This window comes from Erpetoichthys calabaricus, chromosome 10 (assembly GCF_900747795.2).
Source record: "Erpetoichthys calabaricus chromosome 10, fErpCal1.3, whole genome shotgun sequence".
NCBI lineage: Eukaryota > Metazoa > Chordata > Cladistia > Polypteriformes > Polypteridae > Erpetoichthys > Erpetoichthys calabaricus.
Window position 1 is genome coordinate 32,550,753 of NC_041403.2, and position 23,675 is coordinate 32,574,427.

The following is a 23,675-nucleotide window of genomic DNA, read 5'->3' on the forward strand; positions in this document are numbered from 1 at the left end:
TCTAATGCATACCTGTAAACTGTAGAGTAAAATTCATTGATCTCTTTTTCTATCACAATTAATTTAATTACTGTGGAAATGTATGATATTGAATCGAAGATAGATACAAATATTTAACCATGAAAAAGGAAGCTGTACAGGTGCTTACATATTGTGCAGATATACGCAATATCATCAGAAAGACTGAATATCTACATGTGATATTGCTGTTATCTATAACACTGGCATATATCTAAGCCATCCCATCACTGCACTTTCCTAGGCTGCTCTTTCTAGCTAAGCAATAACAGATGTTTAAGGTTAATTTCTCACTCTGTAGGATACAGAAAAATGTAATTATGTACGGCAAATAGTTTTCACCAATGGAAAGTAACATTCACAGACTGTAAAAAACATATGATTTCTAGAGTGTAGATCAATAAAAACCCTGCAGCAAGAATCAATAGGAGAACTAGAAAATGTAATCATAGACATCCAGCTCTTCAATCCATACATTGGTTTTCTTTTAACTTTAGGGACAGTTTCTAAATTCATCTTCTTGTAGATAAAGTTATAAGTACCTTTGGCTCAATTTACTAATCTTATTAAAGCGTACATTATTCAGTTTTATAATTACTTTTTTAAATTTCAAGAATAAATACAACTTCTAGAGGAGATAAATCTTTCAGTCACACTACCCCCAGATGTGGAAATGATAACATCAGTTCTTATTTTTTGTATAATGTTTTTCACTGAGTGCAGGCACAGAACACTATGAACAATTCTTAGTTAAAATACAAGTGTAGATTATAATAATTATTAAATACAGAAATGGTACACATATAAATGGATTTGTTAAAACACATAGAGAACAAGGTATAGACTGATTAAACATCAATGGAAATCAACAATATCTGTCCATTAATTAATTGTTGAACTATGGCCAGTTGACAATGGAGGAGATTATTAACATTATAAAAGAGAAAGTCAAAAACAAAGTCCCACTCCTGGAAATCTTGGGCAATTGGCCACCTGCCTCCTCCTCAGTTTTCTAGAGTAGATTCTGTGTTTTTATCCAATCTGAATAATCTGTCTGCTAGTTTAATAATAGTAAAATAATTATAATGAATTACATTTATATAAATAGCACTTTTCTAACCTACTCAAAGCACTTTACATAGATAATGGGTAACCACGTCAATGACCAATGTGCAACACAAACCTGGACAATGTAACAGCTGCCATTTTGTGCCAGTACGCACACCATGCATTACCTATATTACGTGGAGAAAGGGTTAGAGAGAACCAAGTAGAAACAATGAATGATTAGGGGGCCAGAATGAACAAGGTCATGGTGGGTAATATACCTGGGACTTCAGGGTGCATCCTACTCTTTTCAAAGGATGCCCAGTAATATTTTATCACCATAGAGGGTCAGGACCTCTGGTTTACATCTCATCTGAAGAATGACTCCATTTTTCAGCATAGTAACCCTGTCACTGCACTGGGGCATTGGGATCCACACACAAGGTAGGTGCCCTGATATAAAGACATCTGTGTATCCTCCTATGACATATATCTATTTATTTAGTAGTACAATCTATTCTTCTAATTTGCCTTGAGAATTGTTGCAGTGCCGTAAGTCTGCACTTGGTGAGGAGCGAAGCACAATAACAAAGTAGTTTGTAATGTTGTATTTCTGAGACATCCATGACAGATTGGCCATCCGGCTCTGTAAAGACAATGACTTGTGTTCTGTTTTGTGTGTTGTATTTACCCCATTTTTTGACACCCATTACACGCCCAACCTAACTGGAAGGGAATCTCTCTTTGAATTGTCCTTCCCAAGATTTTTTCCATATTTTCTGCAAGATTTTACAGATTTTTTTCTTGTCTTCTTAGAGAGTCAAAGTTGTGGGATTCAGGTCACTGGACCATTCTTTGTATGATTTTGCCTATACAAAAATAAATAAACAGTTAAGTACTGTATAGTACACGTATGCATATTGTATTCTAGCACTGCATCGGCGAGTCAATGGATTCTGGCTCTTTACATCACTCTGGTAGCTGGCTGTCTTTAGTAGGACTGCTCACTGTTGCCTTGTTGCCTCACTACTTAGAATTAGGTATGCGATGTTGGGAGGCTAACTGGTCTTCTAACATATTTTGGTACCCATCAAATAATGCTGTACTTCTATTTTCACCGGTTTATTAATGGATAGCACAGCACGTTTATACGCATCTGAATTGTACTTTTTACTTTCGTTTTTAGCTTCAGCAGCACCTTCAGTGAGTCAAATTCGAGAAATTTATATACAGTAGTGTTTGCTGTGCATTTGTTTGAAGATTGCTATTTTGAGTATTTTAAATTTTAACTTATTCAATTTACTGTATTTATTGCATTTTATTTTCCTATGCTTTGCTCCTTTTCATTAGATAGATAGATAGATAGATAGATAGATAGATAGATAGATAGATAGATAGATAGATAGATAGATAGATAGATAGATAGATAGATAGAAACTATAAATTCCAAAATCTATATACAGGTACTCGTCGACATACGACCTATGCAAGTTACGACTGTTCGACTTTACGACGCGTTTGACTGTTTCCCCCGCCAGCTGTTGGCAGCGCCAGTTTCCCGCACTCTCAAGTCTCGCTATGCAGCAGTAAAAATATACGCAGCAGTGTTGCCCCACGTGTGTTTGTGTCTTGTTGTTTTGGCAATTTTCGATAATAATATAACCCTAACATATAACCCTATAATATTAACACTAATAGCAGCTTTCTACTCAAAACGGCAAACTTGAGAAGCTGCCAGCATCAAACCCAGAAGCTCTTGATTGGGCAGTTCTTAGGATTGCACTACGCAAGCAGTCGCATCAACTGCTTACCGCAACCTGCTTTCTTTTTTCTTCTTGAATAAAAGCGCACTTGTTCTGTTATACTTGTACTTGTGAAAGTGTTTATTTGATATTTGGACTTCAGGCTTCACACCAGTCATTCTCAGTCACACACACCACTCACATCCACATCCACAGTTATCCCAGTCTCGTTCGTGCACAAGTTTTATATACAATCATCACATTCAAATGTTAACAGTTCCCACACACAACTGCTGACTCCCAATCAAGAGCTTCTGGGTTCGATGCTAGCAGCTTCTCGAGTTTACCGCTTTGAGTAGAGAGCTGCTGTTATTGTTAATATTATACAATAAAAACATACAGTTGATTTACGTCTGTAACAACCTTATAGTGCTTGTCAAAGTTAGCGTTCACGCTCGCCCCGATCTGACACTGCTCTTTTCAAATAAAGACGCGCTATAACAGAGGTGAACTCAGATCAGAGAAAACAGAAGCCCTCCCCGCAAGAAATGTCGACTCACAGTGTATGAATGGCGTATGGAAGAAGTGTGTTAAGCGTTATGTAAATACTTTTGCTGGATTTAACAGTGAACAAGAACTTGATGAGATTCGTGAAGAAATAGTGAAACTGTCAAAAGACCTTTCATTGGAATGTGAAATGGAAGATGTCGAGGAGTTGCTAGACCGGGAATCAGGTGAACTTATGAATGAAGAGCTGATAGAATTGGAAGAAGAAAGAGTGGCGGAAGAAGAAACAAGAGAATTGGAGTAAGACGAAGAGGAGGAGGTGCCACAAAGAATGTTCACCACAAAGGGATTGTCAGAAGATTTATCTCTACTGAATAAACTCCTCGCTCATTTTGAAAAAATGGACCCCAAATATTAAACGATTTGCGAGGATTGAACGGATGGCACGCAACACATTTCGTACTTATTGCGAAATTTATGGAGAGAAAAAAAAACCAAACAATTCAGACGAAGCTCACTATGTTTATGAAAAGAGCAACTCCTCCCATCACCCCGTCCGCAGCCTCGCCTGATCTGATGAAGGCGATATCGACAACCCGCAGCCAAGCACCAGTGGTGCCAGGAATTAAATGTACAGTACAGTATTTCTTGTTTTGTACGTTTTCCACATATTAAACAAATTGTACTGTAGTATGCTGTGTTTGTCTTAGAAAGTAAGAAAATGTTGATAAAATATTACTTTAAGATGATTACAATATTATTACCCAGTCTAATATTCTTACCTTAAATTAACATAGGCCGACTTACGTCCAGATCAACTTACAACCAGTCAGTCGGAACCAATCGCGGTCGTAAGTCGACAAGTACCTGTATATAAAATTCCTATGTGCGTCCAGGTGTCCGTGTGCGGGTGTCTTCTGGTGAAGTGCGCATGCGCGGGGCACGGTGCGATCCGCGATATTACTGTCAGAGAAAGTTAGAGGCGTTTTACGGAAATACAAACCAGTATTACTGCGAGAGGAAATTAAAGGTACACAATACAGTGACGCATATTACAGCCACATACAAGCCAATATTACTGTCAGAGGAGATTAAAGGCATATTACCGACGCGCACGCCTGTATTACCGCCAGAGAAAATTAAAGGTATATTACAGACGTACAAGCCAGCGGACGTACAAGACAGTATCGTTCAATAAGGGCGCGCACAAAAAGGCGAGCCTCAAAAGGACGACCTCAATTGGGCGCAGCGAATAAAGGCGCGCGTAAATAAAGATCTGCACCTGTTGCTCTTCACATATTCCTGAGCCATTTGAACTAAATTATCTACGCGTCCTTATTGAATAGAGCCATACAAGACAGTATTACTGTCACAGAAAATTAAAGACACACAATACATGGCGGCAGCCCACGAAGAACGGTCAGCTCAGCAAGTAAACATCAACAAAAGAAAGGCTGAAAGAAAGAAAAATACGACCAACAAAAAGAATGAGGTCAAAATCCCTTGCCATTTAATATAGACTGTTCCTACTAACGTTTATGCACTACTGTTCTAGCGCCCGTTATTGTAACGGGCTAAATGACTAATATATTAATAAATGCCCTTTCAGGGAGCGGGTAACTTTAACCTTCTATAATAAAGGGGAGACAAAAAATCGTTCTAAAAAAGAAAAGATGTATTTTATAAAAATCTCTGTAATTCTAAAATGCTCAACAACAGCAACTCGCGCCTCACCCAGTGGCTAAGAAACAGTAGCATAGAGGTTCAACACATGGAACAGTACTTTCTGTTATTCTTTTGTATTTAAAAATCTGTAAGCTAAATGAGAACGTTTAAACAAAACGTAAAACCACTCTTTCCGAGTAAGACATGTTTATCCCAAAATTAAGGAATGCCAGCGTATTCTTTTATTAACGGACCATTTGCCAAGCACATATTTAATTTTCGCGGAGGTTCAGAGCTGGTTCCTCCCTTTTTTCCAGTGCTAGCAGAATTATGTTCAGCACCACACCCGATCCTAAATTTGGATTAAGAAAATGGATAGGTGGATGGTTTATGTAATCATCTTATAAGTAAACGTAATTCAGTATGTTCTATACAAGACTTCAAGTGTTCCGAAGAGTTCGGACGGCTTGTCACACTTTTACCGGCGAGCGCAAAGTGAAGTTTACTCAAGTCTACCTTAATACGCTAATAAAAGCGCAAGTCTGTTTTCAGGCCTGACTTCGAGGCTGCATACCGTACTGCACAGTTGAATTGGACACGCACAACTAAAACTTAACACGTGACAAACGTCAGTCTTTTGCTTCCTGACGTGATGTTTCAGAACTGCACCAATGACGGCTACTGGCAGCAGCGCATTAGCATTTTTAAAGTCTGCACGGCTCGTCATACACGACGCGGGGGCTGCATCCACTTTACCAAAAGGGTCGTGTGGCATTCCAGTGTGGCCGCTGCGACGCCACGCTTGTTGGAGGGGGACGCGAGACAAGCTGGCTGAAGGGGCCGATGAGACGAAGTTATCGCCAACCGATCGCGACATCGCGCGAATCCACCGACTGGCCTGTGAGGTAAGGAGCGCGCCGCGCGGGCACGGCTGCCTGGGCTTGGCATTTTGAAGAACCTGAAGCAGCAAGATATAAAAGACTTTAACAAGCGGACCTGTCTTCTAATTGGGATTGACAAAAACAGTCACCAGATTTTTTCACAATATTTGCCTTAAAACAGACATGATGGGGATATTACAATTTCGTTGTTTTGTCACTCATACAAATTCAAACATGTAGAACTATATAAAGTTAGCGTCCACGTTTAAGTAAACTTTATGTATAGTTGTACGGAATCAGTACAAGGACTCATGGAACAATGTCAAAACACCATCGTATGTCAATTTATTCTCTCATCTCTCACTCTTTATTTTCCAACAAATTAAATTTATAATAGCTAATAGGGTTATAGCGCACTTAAAGTGTCACGTGGGTGTTAAACCTAAAATGATTGGATAAATGGGTTTGCCTAAACTTGACACATGCTTTATTGTTAGACCATGAGGGTGCATTCAAGAAAATTAAAGGATGACTATCTCTTTTTAATTGGGCTTACGTCTGTTAATGGGCTGTCTGAGCTTTTTGATTAATGTATTTCATTTTAAAGCAGGTTAGATGACCAGTTCACTTCGTTCCACTGTCTCACTGCTTCCCCAGACTAATCCATTTTTTGTGCCTGCACTCCTCATGCTTTTATTTTGTACAAAAGGGCAATAATGAAAAAGCAGAAAAAAGGAATGAGTAATTAAGTGGATGGTTGAATGATTGAAAGGAGGTATTTCGGTACTAGTGGAATGATTATATTTGCATTTATGTAAATGAATACCCCATTTTCAAGTTATGCCAGAATCATAAGATGCAACATAAGATCATAGTGTATGTCTTTCAACAAAAATGGTCATAGACGGATCCATTTGGAGTGGAGAGGTTTGTGACACAACCTCCTAGAGCAGGGGTAGGCAACGTCGGTCCTGGAGTGCCACAGTATGTGCAGGTTTTCGTTCCAACCCAGTTCCTTAACGAGAACTCAATTATTGCTGATGAAGCACATATTGCTTAAGTGACATTTTAATGCTTCATTTTAGTGGTCTCGCTTGTTAAGGTTCTCCAACCTTAATTGCTTATTTCAATCTTAAACTGCTGCATTCAGTGTTTTAATTGCTCCTTATTAGCAATAAGATGTAAAAGACAAAGCAGCCAGCAGTTCTCCAGCTAGCTTTTTTCTAATTACATCTCTGTGTGTTCATCATGCACGGTTTGATTTAATAAAACACTTAATAGAAAAATGTGACAGACTGAAAATGATCTGTTTTAGGCTTCAAATCATTTGGATGATATCCTTGAAAAGGAAAAAAATCTACGATATAAGAGCCTTACATTGCACAGACTAACAAGCCATAAAATTAAATAAGGTCTGAGATTGGCAATGATTGGTTTCTAATTAAGCAATTGGGTTGAATGAAAACCTGTAGCCACTGCGGCTCACCAGGACCGACATTGCCTACCCCTGTTTTACATCTTATTGCTAATAAGGAGCAATTAAAACACTGAATGCAGCAGTTTAAGATTGAAATAAGCAATTAAGGTTGGAGAACCTTAACAAGCGAGACCACTAAAATGAAGCATTAAAATGTCACTTAAGCAATATGTGCTTCATCAGCAATAATTGAGTTCTCGTTAAGGAACTGGGTTGGAACAAAAACCTGCACATACTGTGGCACTCCAGGACCGACGTTGCCTACCCCTGTCCTAGAGCCAGCTCAAGCTGTAAGCCAGTGGTCTCAAACTCCAGCCTTGGAGGGCCACAGTGGCTGCAGGTTTTCATTCTAACCCTTAATTACTAATTAACTTCTTTTGCATTCACTTTAATTGCTTTGCTCTTGCAGACTCAGACTCCTCATTTCTTTTTCCTTAATTAGCAGCCAAACAATAATGAGATTCAAAATAAGCCAAAATATGACCAGCAAACTGCATCCATCATACAATATCTGAAAATAAAGAAAGATGAGGATCTCAGGAATGTTGCCGTGCTCAGGTCCCCAAAACATTTTAACAGTGCTCTTAGAAAAGAGAAAATGAACAATTACGGAAATGTCTGCTATTGTACAATCAGAGCAGCAACAAGCCATGGAATTAAAGAACGAGTTTAATTAACAACAAGAATCGGCGCCTAAGTAAGCAACTTGTTGGAGTGAAATTGGTTGGTGTTTGAGGCACTGACTTAGGTGGTCTTCTGCTGGTTCACTCACTTCACATTTCATTTCTGTTTGGGTGCCAATTAAGGAAAGAAACAAAGCAATTCAGAAGAAGAAATCTTAAAAATCAAGTCAAATAAAATGAAAGGAAAAAAGAGTTAAGTAGCAGCAAAAAACAGGTCACTAATTAAGAAAAGGGTTAGAATGAAAACCTACAGCCACTGTGGCCCTCCAGGACTGGAGTTTGAGATCCCTGGCATAAGTGAACTAAGTGGCTACATAGGGTGGCCCCATGCAGCTCAGCCAGTCGCAGAAAATGTGAAAGAAAGGTCTGGAGTGAGTTCAGTTTAAGAAAAGATTCATTGATGCTTACCCTGGGAAAAAAATCAACCAGATTATTGGTTTAGATTAGATAAACTTTATTAATCCCAAGGGGAAATTTACAATTTATTATATAAAGTACTGTATATTATATTAAATTATAATGAGTACAATTAAACATAAATTATATAAGATTAATACAGTGTAACAAATATCAAAAATACAAAATAAATTTAGAAATTCATCATACATGATTTCTGTCTATAAAATATCGAATAATCAATGTTTTGCAACAAAGGAGATTTGGGGAGCAGCAACCACACAAAAAACAATTTCAAAATATACTTTAAGCCTGGCATCCAATGGAAAAGCAACTTTATTTTTTTTATTGATTTTAATTAGAAGCAGATAACATTCCATACAATCAAGTTAAACTTAAAGCAAAGCAAAATTCAACCCCCACCCAAGAGAAAGAAAGGACAGCCAGCAACCAAAGGTACTCTATAAAAGGAACAAGAAAGGAAGTGTATCCTGTTCCCTGAAATGGAAGATTATTCTAAAATGTTATTGATTAGATCCTACCATATTTAAAAAAGGGCAGTACGGTGGCGCAGTGGGTAGCGCTGCTGCCTCGCAGTTAGGAGACCTGGGTTTGCTTCCTGGGTCCTCCCAGTGTGCAGTTTGCATGTTCTCCCCGTGTCTGCGTGGGTTTCCTCCGGGTGCTCCAGTTTCCTCCCACAGTCCAAAGACATGCAGGTTAGGTGCATTGGCGATCCTAAATTGTCCCTAGTGTGTGCTTGGTGTGTGTGTGTGCCCTGTGGTGGGCTGGCACCCTGCCCGGGGTTTGTTTCCTGCCTTGTGCCCTGTGTTGGCTGGGATTGGCTCCAGCAGGTGCCTGTGACCCTGTAGTTAGGATATAGCGGGTAGGACAATGGATGGATGGATGGATATTTTAAAAAAGTTTTGAACAGATCCTCTAAGTGAGAAATTGATTTTTTTTTTTCCAGTTTTAAGTATTATTTAACATCAGTTATCCACTGACTTAAAAGTGGTGGGGTGGGATTTTTCCACTTGAGCAAGATAAGTCTAGTGCTAGTCGTGTAGTAAAGGCAATTACAGTTTGATTGTCCTTCTCCACTTTAAGCATGTCTGGGAGTCCACCAAACACAGCTGTTAATGGGTTTGGAGTGGTTGTGACATCAAGGCTGTCTGATAGGCATGTAAAGATTTTTGTTCAAAATGTTGTTAATGTGGTGCACGCGCAGAAGAAAAGAAGCTCTTTGTAAGGACAACATTTACAGGCTACTTTAACAACACACTTTAGCCTGACAGAAGTATCTCACCACCTAAAAATTCACAATTAAGAGTAAGAAAAATGTGGGAGTTAAACAAAAAAGTGTATACTAATAATTTATTTCTATAAATTAAGACATCTCAGGTAAGCAAAATATTTTTGAAACTAAAGTATCTGGTTAATTTGAATCTTTAGTCCACATAAATGTGTAAGGAAAAATTAAGCCTTCCTAAGCAATGATCTGATTTGCTTTACTCACATGGGTATTGCTGTCACTAAGGGCAGGGAACCTGCGGGTAACTGCACCAGTTTATACAAACTTTGAAATCACGCAGACCTGTCTAGTATCCTGAAAATTTAAAAGACATTGACAAAAAAAAAAAGTTATTATTGCATTGATACAGTGTTTTTTAGGTTGAATCTTTGAACATTTTATGTGTAACAGTTTGGCTAAGGTCTGTTCTAAATTTGCAGTCCTTTATCAGAAGAGGCATTCGTTCAGGTGTGACTTCTAGAGTCCTAGTGACATCTGTTTTAAAGAACTGATCTGTTGTGCAGCATCAGTTTTTAAATTTAGGGCAGTGGCTTTAATATTGACATTATTATCTGAAATGGAAGGTGAAATTTTTTTCAATCAAGAGCATTACAGTAGCCTGCCAAGTTTAGCAGATACATTAATGAGAATCAGCAAAAATCACTTGATTTAATTTCAATTTTAGCACATTGCAGTGACATGAAATTTCAGTCAGCACAAACAGTACAGAATCTGAGAGTCAGATTTTTTGAATTAGCAGCCAGCATCCTGGAGTTGGGTGTAGTGATTTTAAAGCATTGCCAGACCAGAGGAAGAAACATCCTGCAGCAGCAATTTATTTAGCAGCATTGTGGTCACAGAAGGCTTACAGACTCAGTATCTTGTTATTATGATTTTTATGTCTGGCGTCTGGTAAATTCCAAAATAAAAGTCTAATTTGTTTCATGCTTCCGCAGGCCTTGCATTTGTTATGGGTGTCTCCTGCTGACATTACAAACAGTTGTGTACAACAAAATGCCTAGCTAATTTAGAGTTGGTGGGAAAGGTATGAAAAATAGATATTTTCGGATCCCATACACTCTCATTTTTTTTAGATCATTTGGGAATTTCTAATTTGATGCTTGGTCTTTTAATGGGTAAGTGACCAAAATTATCATCAGCACCACTCTAACCACACATTATATTAGCTGTTGTTATGTGGGGGTATAATATGTCATGTCTCGTCTTTGAGACACTAGTTTGGATACAGAATCAACACTCTTTAGCCATCTGTTGATGCTACTGGAGATTCCCTAATTCATTACAGTAATCCCTCACCTATCGCGGGGGTACGTTCCAGAGCCCCCCGCGATAGGTGAAAATCCACGAAGTAGCGACCTATATTTATTTTTATTATTTTATACATATTTTAAGGCTTTATAAACCCTTCCCACACTCTTATAAACCTTTCTCACTCTCTTGTTAACCTTTCCCACGCTCTTATAAACACTTCCTATGCTCTTAAACACTTTCTACATTCTTAAACACCTCAGACCAACACTGCACACTGCACGCAGTGATCAGACGTCAATGTGTCTGCACTCGCTTTGTGAAGGGGGGCAGCTGAACTCACGCTGAGCAGAAATGGACTTTGTGCTGCTTCTGCCAAAATGCCTGCTTGTCGCTCTGCGCGTTCGGAAGGAGGAGGAGGAGTGTGTGTGTGTGGGTGTGTGAGGGCTAAACGCACTTTCGCTCAAACACCCCCTCCCCGGAAGCGCAGTACGTTCCTGCCACTTCGCATTGTCAAGGGGGTGGGGAGCTGAATGAACGCTAAGGAGAAGTGGACTTTGTGCTGGCTTTGTGCTGCTTGTCGCTCTGCGTGTCAATAATTTAAAAGCCTGTACATCACCAATTTTCCTGTCTCACTGTCTTGTCTTGCGTGAAGTTAAAATGTTTTATAATAGTGAGATGTTACTCATATCCTTAGCCCGACATCCACATATCATATGTGTTAACAAAGTGTGTTTTATAAGTTTACATGTGTTTAAAGCATGTGGGATGGGTATTTTAAGGCTTAAACTATAAAAATGTTTATTATATGGTCTTTCTATATCGCGGATTTTCTCCTGTTGCTGATGGGTCTGGAACATAACTTCCGCGATAGGCGGGCAATCACTTGTATTTAAAAACCCGCGAAGTCGTGAATCCGCGAAAAATGAACCGCGAAGTAGCGAGGGATTACTGTATGTCAAAAAACTTAGTTATGAAAACTAAACAGAGCAACTTCAATTATTTTTCGGGTGCCATAGTGTATGAAATTGGAGCATAAATTGACCAAACTACCATTGGTTTTCAGCAGTCAGAGGAATGAAGCAGGAGCATTATTTTAATGTGCATAGAAGCAAAAATAAAATATCACAAATTTATGCTTGCCTCCTGAGTAATGTGGGAAGACATGAAATTATTGTGTATTTTATCATTTTTTTTGTTGTTGTTGTTAATTGAGTGCTATAGGATTGGGCTATATTAGCAACTGATTTCATGTCTAACTCACAAGCTGACATAATGCAATTTTCAATTCGCAAAAGCTGTGATATTAATTATTCTGTGCAATATACATAAGTTCAGCATTCTTTGTTCATTTCATGAAGGCTTACATTCCCCATTCTTCCTCCCAACTCCCAGAAATCTTCTTGTAAGAGAGCAAATGTCTTGTATTGGGAAGTAAAGCCCAATAATGATGAATACATGGACTGTGTACAGATAAGTTCATCTAATAGTGCCGAAAACTCATACCAGTGTATAGTTAAAACACAAGTAGATACTGGTATAATACTTTTGTTTGTATGTTTCAGAAAGAAACATTTTTTAAACAAATACCAAACATATTAATGATTAATTCTACACAATAACTGCACTACACAGACTTAGAAATATAAGTTAACCCTCTTGCTGATGTTCACCCCTGATACAGGACAATAAACATAACCACATTACTAACACACAACTGTTAATGATAAATTAAAAAAAAAGGAATTGTGAAGTTTATCAGTTATTAATATTGTGTGAGCTGCAGAAGATGAGTAATTACCAGGTCCCGTAAGCAGCTGAATTGTTTAGTTGTACCACTGAAATGAATTAAAGTGCTTTCTCACTCATGACATCACTACCAACAATACACAGGACAGATTGCAGCAGTTTGTAATCCTCTGTTGCTGTTTCAGAATGCCAACTTTAACAAGTACAGTTATAGGGACACGCCACCACCCAAGCGCCACTCCAAAATATCAAACCAACATATCACATATAACATGCATTGTGGCGGATTGAGTAGCATTGTCCTTCATCTCAATATGCATCTATACCAATAAAAGGCAAAGCCCTCACTGACTCACTCATCACTAACTCTCCACTTCCCGTGGTAGGTAGAAGGCTGAAATTTGGCAGGCTCATTCCTTACAGCTTACTTACAAAAGTTAAGCAGGTTTCATTTCGAAATTCTACACGTAACCGTCCTAACGGTCAACAACGTCCGCCATGTTAAACTTTCCTATTTATGGCCCCATCTTCACAAAATTTGGTAGGCGGCTTCCCTGCGCTAACCGACACCGATGTACGTACTTATTTCGGTGGTATGACACCACTGTCGGCCGCCATATTGAACTTTCCAACGTCTTTGTTACTTAATGGGCCCATCTTCAAGAAATTTGGTACGCGTGTTCCCAACGCTAAACTGAATCCTACTTACGTACATATATACGTCCATAGCCTGCAGCTCGGTCCACACTCTGAATCCTCCAGCACTCCAGAGTATAATCTCATTTTGAAGGTTGGGGCACAATAGGTGTTACTGAGAAACTTACAGCCACCGAAACTTTGTAACGGCATGAGACTTCAGGTCACATGCCTGCAAACGAACCTAATTGAGGCAACTATTTTTACTGGCGGATCTCATGGGAGAGAGATCCCCGTTATAACCCTCTGATCTCCCATTTCAATTGCAAATGCCTACAATTTCCAGTAAGGCTCTGCTTCGCAATGACAACTTAATAAGTCTCAGAGACAGACCCTACAAAAGGGTTTGGCATTTATTTGAGGCAAGATTGCTTTTCACATGGCCAAGAGTAAGCTCAGAGCACAGCTTGGTCATATTACAACCAGAGGGGCGAACTGACAACATGGTATACAAAGAGATCCTTAACAAATAATTATTGGTACTGTATATTTTCCCTCAGTTTATTATCTATCTATCTATCTATCTATCTATCTATCTATCTATCTATCTATCTATCTATCTATCTATCTATCTATCTATCTATCTATCTATCTATCTATCTATCTATTTAAAATTTTAAAGCAGTACTTCGCCGCTGCGAAGCGCGGATATTTTGCTAGTATTTAATAAATGTCTTAAATAAAAGTTCATGGCCGTACTTGATAATAGTCTCCATAACCTGTAATGTAGCCTGTTGTGTAGTGGTCAACATTGCCATATACTGCTGTCAATGAAGAGCTGTACAGTATAACGTGACTTCCACCAATGTTAATTTTGTTTTTGGCAGCCTCTCCTCAATAATTCAGTTCAGTTTGCAATTATATGGCAAAGCCATTTGGTATTACTTATCTAAACATTACGAATCTTTGTTTTTTTTTCTTCTTTATTTTCGAATATTTTTTGTATGCCTTGCTGAGGCATGGTAACAGTAAGAGGTCTGTGGGCTTAAGGTCTGGTAATTACTCCTTTCAAGGCAAGATTTGTGGTTGCTCTCTAAGTTTTATTGCTCTTTGGTGACAAAAGCTACAGTATAACAGTCTAAAAATAGATTGTCTGAATACATACATGTAGCAGTTGTGTCCTTAAATTTGATTCTTTACATGTAGGAACAGTAGTACTAGGGTGTTGTACCGTGTTAGCCATTGTGAATGTAGAGAAAAGCCAAGCAAAATGACACCTTTTATTGGCTAACTAAAAAGATTACAATATGCAAGCTTTCGAGGCAACTCAGGCCTCTTCTTCAGGCAAGATGTAAAATGTACAGGCAAGATGTAAAATGTACATCTTGCCTGAAGAAGGGGCCTGAGTTGCCTCGAAAGCTTGCATATTGTAATCTTTTTAGTTAGCCAATAAAACGTGTCATTTTGCTTGGCTTTTCTCTACATGTAGGAACAGTTAAGTTACAAATTGAAAGTAATCACAATTTAAATCACAATATTGGTGAAAAATGTCATAATTAGATATTTTTCTGAGATTATGCAGACCTACTATAGCCTGAGGAAGCAAACTAGGGGGGTGGTCTGCAATAAGTGAAATGCAGGTTTAGAAAAGTACCCAGATCTAGGAAATGAAGGCAAAAATTGTAAAATAAAAGACAAACAAAAGTCAAAGCTGAAAAAGAAAAACCCAGAGCCCAAATAATTAACACTAACCAAAAATCAAAGTCAAAATAAATAGGAAAAGAAACCTAGAAGTGTGAACTACTTTATCTGACAATCGTTTGATATTTACCCAGAAAACTAAACAATTTGGATAGTTGTTGTTAATATTAAACTGCTAGCAATATTTAATTGTATTATAAAGTGTCCAATAGCATTTCTCCAGAAAAGATAGGAAATTAAAAAAACATCTTTTTTTACAGTAAAGTGCTTTGGAATCAGAGTGGTGAGATGTGAATGAATGGGAGACATCAACACATCCCCAGAATAGTCCCGTACCTTCATACTTTAAACAACCAGTGCTCAGAAAGATGTACTGTATATAAAAACAGACATAGCACTTGAGCCCCAGAAAAATAATACAGGATTAAAAAGAGTAGTAAATGTGTATCAATACATTATCATATAAAATACATCACCCACTGTATTTTGCCATCCTTGCACTGTGTATATTTTTCTGTTTCCAAATCAAAACAAATCTTAATGAAGCTTTACAGATATTATAACTGTCAATGAGAATGCACACTCTGAATATGAACAAGTCACAGATGTGGATTCTCGAAACTGACTCTAAGGCTCCAGGGAGTTAGGAAAAATGGTTGTTAACTATTAGGGATCTATGCATAACATAATAATCGTAAACCTGCTTAATCCAATTCAGCAAACAGCATAGAAAAATATAATTTATATGATATTCAAAAAGTTTGAATGTATGGCTTAGACCTTGGGGGATGAAAAAAGCACAGTGTATTAAAAGTTCATTCTGAAGCCACAAAGTGGTGTTCAGATAAACCATGAGACATTTCAGAATTGCAAGATATTTTAATATGCAGCAATGGCAAAACAGTTTGAAGCAATGTTGGTGCATAGCTGCTCAGTTAATTCTGTTCTACAAAACTGAGCTAGAGGCAGTCTTTCCTGTCCGGTAGTTGGAAATCTAAGCATCTTGTAACCATACTGTATCTTTTGTACACTGTGCATATTGGGTATTTTTAACAAGCATTTCCCAAGTTAAGGTGAAAAAGGAATTAAAATAAATAAAGAAGTTTAATTTCGAGCGAAACAGGCTTCCAGCCATATTGGCTGTTAGGTCTAACTAAATCTGTTTACAGTAGATCTGATTATCCATTCACTTGATCTTTCCTGTTAGCTGCTGTGTCCAAAATATAAAAAGATGAGCATGTGAAAAACTCTTTCTTTCTCTTGCTTGCTTGTTGGTGAGATACAGTACAAAGAGTGTGACAAATGCTTTCAATAATGTGAGAGAACAGAGAATTATTTCAAACTGACCATCAATTTTCCACTGCAGTGACTAATCTTGTTAGAACCAAATTTCAGTTTTATATCAAGTCTTGTTTAAGATTTCAGAAAAACAGTGTAACACAGTGGGGAAAATGAAACAATACATAGGCAGGAAAGTCTGGATGCCATTCGAAATGACAAGACATGCCACTAAAAAGGCCCAAGGCCATTCTTGCGTTGAATTTTATTCAGGCACCAATAGAAATTGTGTTTTTGAAGCCACCATACTTTACAGTTTATGTGAATACACTTGATCAAGTTCTGACTTGGAATGTGGCTTGCCCTCTAAATGTGTACCATATTAGGTGACAAGAACAACCTCAGAATGCCACATACAAAGTATAAGGATTGTTTCTTTTCCATCTTGGGAGTTTTAACAAAGTGGAGCATAAAGGTTATTTGTGGGGTCAGGAGTTATCCTAATAGGGCCTCTAGCCTTTTGGAAGCTTCAAAATGTATTATAACCATGATCCTCAGATACAGCTCTACCCTGCTGCCCTCAGATACTTATGTTACTCATTGTAGCATGACTTCTGCCAGTTTGAATAATGGTCTGCAACTTCTTTGTGTCCAATAGGGGAACACTGACCATCAGTGCTGCACTAAATCATTATAACAGGGCACAGCCTTAAAGCCATACATTTATAGAATTGTAGTTCACAAACTGAACTTCCCTTAATGCTCTTTGTTGCCATGTATTTGCATTTCTTTGTGAGGGGAATCAGCTTTGCTTGGTGGTGCTGTGTACCTGAGGTCAAGTAGCTGTGTTTTGTTTTTGTTTTTGCATTAACCTAGGATAATCTGTTATTGTTATCCTGTACACAGGGCTATTCGATCTGTGCTCATATGGTGTGCTGTGATGTATCTGTGTACCTGTACATAGGTTATATTCATTCAAATGAACTGCCCATCCATTTTTGTCCCAAAGCCTAACTATTTGCTAATTACCATTAGTGTTCTACCATCTCCCAAAGCACCTTCATGCACATAATGGTTACAATACTGCTAGTCCTATTCACAGTTTAAAGTCAAAATGTTTCCAAGTAAAATTGAAAAAAAAAAGAGAGAAATTGCATTGTAACTGTTAAGCTGTGCCTGGTTTTTGCTTTGATATCAGCTCCAGCAACACATTGCCTATCGCTCACATGTGTGCAGCTGCATAGAGTAGCACTAAATGCCACACAACTTCTTAAAGATAATGTACTATTTACTTTATATTAAAAACTGGCTTCATTAAAATATATTGTATAGTGTGCATGATACTAGAAACCTGCTTTGAATCACACATACGGAAAAAGTTAGAAACTGTTGAACAAACTGATTTTGTGGAGTTAATAGAATCAGTAAAATTTTCTTAAGAGTTTTCCATGTATCATAGAGTAAAGGAAAAGTGGAGAAGGATTATAGACTCCTTTATACATGAGCACTTTTTAAAACAATTTTGTAATAGAAAAAATAATAAAAGGTACAGCATCCTGAAATTGACTACAAAAATTGGCTCAGGATCACAGCATTTGTGTATAAATAAACAAAATGGAAAGTATATTATGTTAATGCTTAACAACAGAAATTAAACCACACACTGAAAACATGGACATAACTAGGGCTTATTGCAATAGTTAAGATGCGCCGCATGAGTGATTCTTTCTCTCTAATTAAGTATTTATTGAATTTAATATTCTTAATTGATAGCAGCAAGCAAAATTCAGTGATCCTGCCTATAAAATAGTTTGTTTCAGTCATTAGGGAATCCTGTCTGTGGAAATTGTTTTTGTTTAGTGATATGGGGAAAATCCAAATCTTTAAAGGACTCTTTGATAATGAGTTCTTCAAATCATTATAGCTATTATTGCATTACAAGACTTTTTATTGAGAATACTGAATCTAAATGGTTCTACTATTCTCACATGTATTTCATCGTTCTGATTGTTTTCATTTTATGTCAAATGTGTGCCTTTAATAACTGTACATAAATGTTCCAGAAGAAAGAAAAAAATACATATCGTTAAGATTGGTCTTGGAAATTGGCATATTGTTTATGGTTTGGTGCCAGTTAGGCTACAAACCACATTAATGATGGAATGGTGGGGACCAACACAAAACATTTTGCATCACTCAAAAATGGCAATGTATTCTTTGACAGAATTTTGTATTTACATTGTTGTTCATGCAATTTAAAACATCATATATTTACAGTGGGGGATCATGACGGTAGGACCAACACCACTAAAACCAGTGCTTACTCCAGAACAGTTGAGTAGATGTTCATGTTCAAGTTTGCATGTATATTAGTTTTAACACAACTTAACATATAAGATTTCCAGAGTTTTAAAAGTTTCACCTTGAATAAGGGTTCAATAGAGGGAAGAACACATAAACCTATAGTTTTGCAAGCTTACATGCAGTGTCAAAATTATTCAACAATCGATCTAGTTTATTAATATGGGATTAAGCATCTACTGCATTTGTAAAATCACAATAAACCAGTAAAATGCATTCATAGTTCCAACCAAGCAATTAGTGACCACAAATAAATGGATTCCAGTCACAAACTAAAATAACAAATTCTTAACTTGAAGAAGTTAAGAGAAGTTGATAGAGAAGTACAGTAATCCCTCGCTACTTCGCGGTTCACTTTTCGCGGATTCACAACTTCGCGGATTTTATATGTAAGCATATCTAAATATATAACGCGGATTTTTCGCTGCTTCGCGGGTTTCTGCGGACAATGGGTCTTTTTACTTCTGGTATTTGCTTCCTCAGTTGGTTTGCCCAGTTCATTTCATACAAGAGGTGCTATTGGCGGATGGCTGAGAAGCTACCCAATCAGAGCACGCAGTTAAGTTCCTGTGTGCTGCTGATTGGCTCAGTGACGGAGTGCTGCATTAACCAGGAAGTCTCATCTCACTTATTCAGCATTAACGTGCTCTTGCTACTGCATTCAGGGGAGTATCACCTTCATCGTCATCATTTTTACTGCACAGCATATTCATCACCATCATCGCTTCATATATAGCTACGTGTACTTCGCTATACAGTAAGTGTAAACTTATCTACCGATTTCATATTGCTTAGCAGTTGTCCCTGTTATTAATAGAGTAAAGGGTGGGTTGTAAACAATACAGGGAGGGTTTAAAAACGTCCAAATACACGTTAAATAATTAAATAAATATGGTGTCCCTACTTCGCGGAAATTCAGTTATTGCGGTCGGCCTTGGAACCTATCTCCCGCGATAAGTGAGGGATTACTGTAGTGTATGTGATAGATGGATCAGCCAACAATGACAAAAGGGTCAGCATTTAAAAATCACATACAAATTTGCTTTCTTACCTTACCCCATTCTACAGATATACCCAGGCAATGCGAGAATTTCAGCTAGTTTAAATAGTAATTTAAATTTTTATGGCTTGCCTAACTGAAACTGAGATGTCAGAGGGTTTAAGGAGCAGGAAAGTGGCATTGGACAGAGGATGATCCTGATAAAGGCTATTCTTAAACTGAAATGAATGCAGATGAGCACAAGTGATCTTTTTCAACTAGACATGGGTTGCCACAGGCTGTCTACTATACCTTCAGCATAGAAGGTGACAAGGAAGTTGATCCCACAAAGGTTCAAGCAAGCAATAGCATACATAGTATAACTCCCGGAGTGATTTTATTAAATGTCAGGAAGTAAACTCTGCCAGTATTATATTGAAAGGGCAGATGGAGAGTTTGCAAGAAAGACATTAAACTATGCATATCTGTATGCTGACACACACAAGGGTTCAAAACATGCCAGCAATTGCATTTTTTGAAATTTGTTTTGGATTTTCTTTACCTTTGTATCATTTTGATTCCTTGTTCTTCTCTGATTAATCATGGTTTTCTTTGTAATTTTTATTATTATTATTTTAACAGGAAACCTCCATTTTGGATACATTTGTTTTAGTAGGCTGTTTATTCTGTTTTAGGTTCGCAAACAGAGGCATCCTACCACTCAATATACACACAAAACAGCATCTTTAAGGAGCATTCTAGAAGCCAATCAATCTGTCTACTCATCAGCAGTACTGCTGTGCAAAAGCAGAAGAAGCCAACTCCTTTGTTTTTCTCACTTCTATTCACTGTTAACAAAAAAGGGAAAAAAATATTTGCATTTGCATAATGTTACATCATTATTCACGTGGAAGACATATAACATAATGCGATATTTAAATATCAGTTTTTATATTGTTAGCAAATTAATGAATAATACTGTGAGTTGCTTATTTGTATTGTCTTTTTATTTATGTTTTGTAATTTATTATTGTAACTCTTTCTATTTGTAAAGCATTTTGAGCTACATTTTTGTATGAAAATGTGCAATATAAATAAATATTTTTATTGTTGTGTAACCTGAAAATCTGTTGTGATCGGAAATTTGAAGATACGATATTATTGTTCTGTCTGTTTCAAGCAAACAAAGGAGGTCCAGTGGCAATTTGTTTTTTTTTTTTTTATAACATCTTTTTCCTCTCCAGATCTGTTTGTAGTAAATCACATCTAAGTAAACATGTCGCCTTTAATGTCACTTTAAGTCCCTGCCAGGTGTACAGAGAGCACTGCAATTCTAAACATTTCTTATTGTTTTCAGTGATGGGTGGGAAAAGCCTGTAATGGTTGACATTGTTGCACATCCCCTTTTTTCATTAGTTTTGTTTGGGCACATAATGGAAATGCACATCCACTACTTTGCCAAGAAATGTATGACTGGGATATGCACTTATGACACTAAAATACTGGGACATCTTACTTTATGTGTTAGCTAACACAATGAGATAGATGAACTGAAATGTCCACATCTCCTTTGTTGAGTTTTTTTTTTTTTAATGGCAAGACATGCTTACAAGCCTATAATAACAGCGAGCTTTTAGAGCTCTGTCTAAAGGTGAATTGATTAATAATGTACATTTTTTACATAATATAAAACCATTTATTCCCTAAGTTGTCAATGACAGCATTACAAACAGTATAGAGAAACTCAGAATATCTATGTGCAGTAATAAATGCTTGAAGTGTGATTTATGGGAAAATGCATTTTCATAAAACAAGATATAGAATATTATATTAAATTCCCTTTTTAAAATAATTTCTGCATATGGCATTGAGTTTTATGTTACAAAGTTATGTTTCACTTTGGCTGCTATAAATGTAAATGAGGTATAAGCTGCTAAAAATATTTATTTTGTTTACAGAATGGACAGCAGACATATAAAGATCCCGTGACTGGATACCTGGTCTTCACCGAGTATGCCCATCTTCAGAGGGGAAGGTGCTGTGGTTCTGCATGCAGACATGTAGGTATCTTTTATGAATTATACAACTATATAAAACAAAGATGTGTTTAACATGTTAACATTGTTTTCTTGACAATAAAGAATTATGGTGTATTAATGTGTCATTTTTTAACCATGCTACTGAGACTTTCCTGACCATGCTCTGAGATGTTGTAGTGTAGCTGTTCTGATCTACAGAATACATTTCTTGTTCTCCTTTCAGTGTTTTTATTATGTTACAGTGTATATTTAAAGCTATGGGAAATTCTAAATGCATCTCAAAACAAAACCTATTTTAAATTTGTATTGAGAGCCTAATTAAAGTCTAGCACTATACACGAAGATGAACTTAAAGGTGAAATACATAATGAATGAAGCAGAAGGCGCATCTGGCCATTTCAATGATCTGATATTTCATAAAACCAATTACAAGCATTCTTATTTTTGTTTCCTGTTTTTGACTTTGTTTTATATTGGAGGATTGAAAAACATTGGTAATTAATACAATTTCCATGATGGATGGGTATATTTCTGCGTATTGCTTATCACAGCAAAGTATTGTTAGTTGTTCTTCACCTGCATAACAAAAATGGGCTTCTGAATATTTTGAGAAGAAAAGTTCACTTTGGTTGTTCTCTGGGCAACCCTGCCAGTTACCTGACTAAGTAAAATCCAATCGGCCAAATCAGCATAAACCAACCTAACTTAATGTAACAAATAGAGAAGGGCAGGACCAAATGGTTTTATGCTAATAAAAAGTTAATTTTTAAAATGACTTAAGTAGACTGAGTTAAGAGAAAAATCTAACAAATATATTTGATTAAAGAAAAATGCAGCATGGCTTAATTCTGGAGGCGGATATATTACACATAAAATGCTTTCTGGTTCTATATCATATTATTTTTCTTATTTAATTTCTTTACAGTGTCCATATGGTCAAGAAAATGTCCAAGACCCTGCGAAAAAGAAAATTTTCAATTCACTTTTTTATACCTAAACATGGACATTTCAGTGGCATTTTATGAAGAAAATAAAAAAGAAATAGGATGATAGCTAGCATCCTGTAACTCACTGAATTATTGTTATGTGCCCTATAGCATGGTCATATTTTGTTATATAGTTTTAATTTATGTCACAAGCATTAAAATATAATATGAAACAATCTAGCAGACTTTAATGGATTCATTGTTAAGGTGTTTTACTTGAATTAAGTATTTATTAAACTGAACAATGTTGAAACTTACATTAGTTTGCAATTGTGCAGTATTTTCTCTCTTTTAAAGAGTAACAGAGGAATTCTGCTATTTTTTGGAAAGAATGTATTTCTGCTCCCAATGATGATGTTATACGAGAAGGATAACTTCTGCAGTAACAAATATTAAGTTGTTGTAGCAGCCACTGATATTTTATTTATTTTAAAGAAGCAGGTATACAAGAATACAGTGGACACTATAAATGCAGAGGTTGTGCCCTGTCAGCATTTTTGGTTTGATGATGTCCTCTCCTAATTATCTTCAGTATCTCCTTTGTGTTATGCCTAAGTGTCAGTAAGTTAACAATTAGTACCTCCATTAATCTGATGTGTGGTTGGAATACAACAAAGTCAACAAAGTCAAGTTGGATTATATTAAAAAAGAATAAATCAGAAAAGAAGTAAAACTGATGAGAATGTCACACTTTGCCTTCTTTGGGGTGTTTAATAACCTGCAGGACTCCAGAGATTAAACATTTGTCAGTTTGACCTTGTTTCTCTTTCTAACCTTGTCTCCTTTAGCGTTACCCAAGAGCTACACATTTTGCAGCCTGTTCTGGATATATTTAGCTATAACATTTTAATGTTCAGGGTAGAATATTGTTTATTTTGAAATCTAACCACCAAATATAAAATAAACTGTAAAAATAGCACAGATGAACAATTTACACCTGAGATATCACTAGAAAATATTTATATGAAAATTA

At 36.9% G+C, this 23,675-nt stretch overlaps 1 protein-coding gene across 1 annotated transcript; it reads left to right on the top strand.

Moving 5' to 3' along the window:
• The first annotated feature begins 5,595 nt into the window (after positions 1 to 5,595).
• c10h1orf53 (chromosome 10 C1orf53 homolog) lies at positions 5,596 to 23,379 on the top strand. The gene is made up of 3 exons (XM_028810575.2): positions 5,596 to 5,884; positions 21,636 to 21,737; positions 22,642 to 23,379. Exons 1-3 carry the CDS (start codon positions 5,651 to 5,653, stop codon positions 22,711 to 22,713), a joined length of 408 nt encoding a protein of 135 aa, XP_028666408.1. The 5' UTR covers positions 5,596 to 5,650; the 3' UTR covers positions 22,714 to 23,379.
• The last annotated feature ends 296 nt before the right edge of the window (positions 23,380 to 23,675 follow it).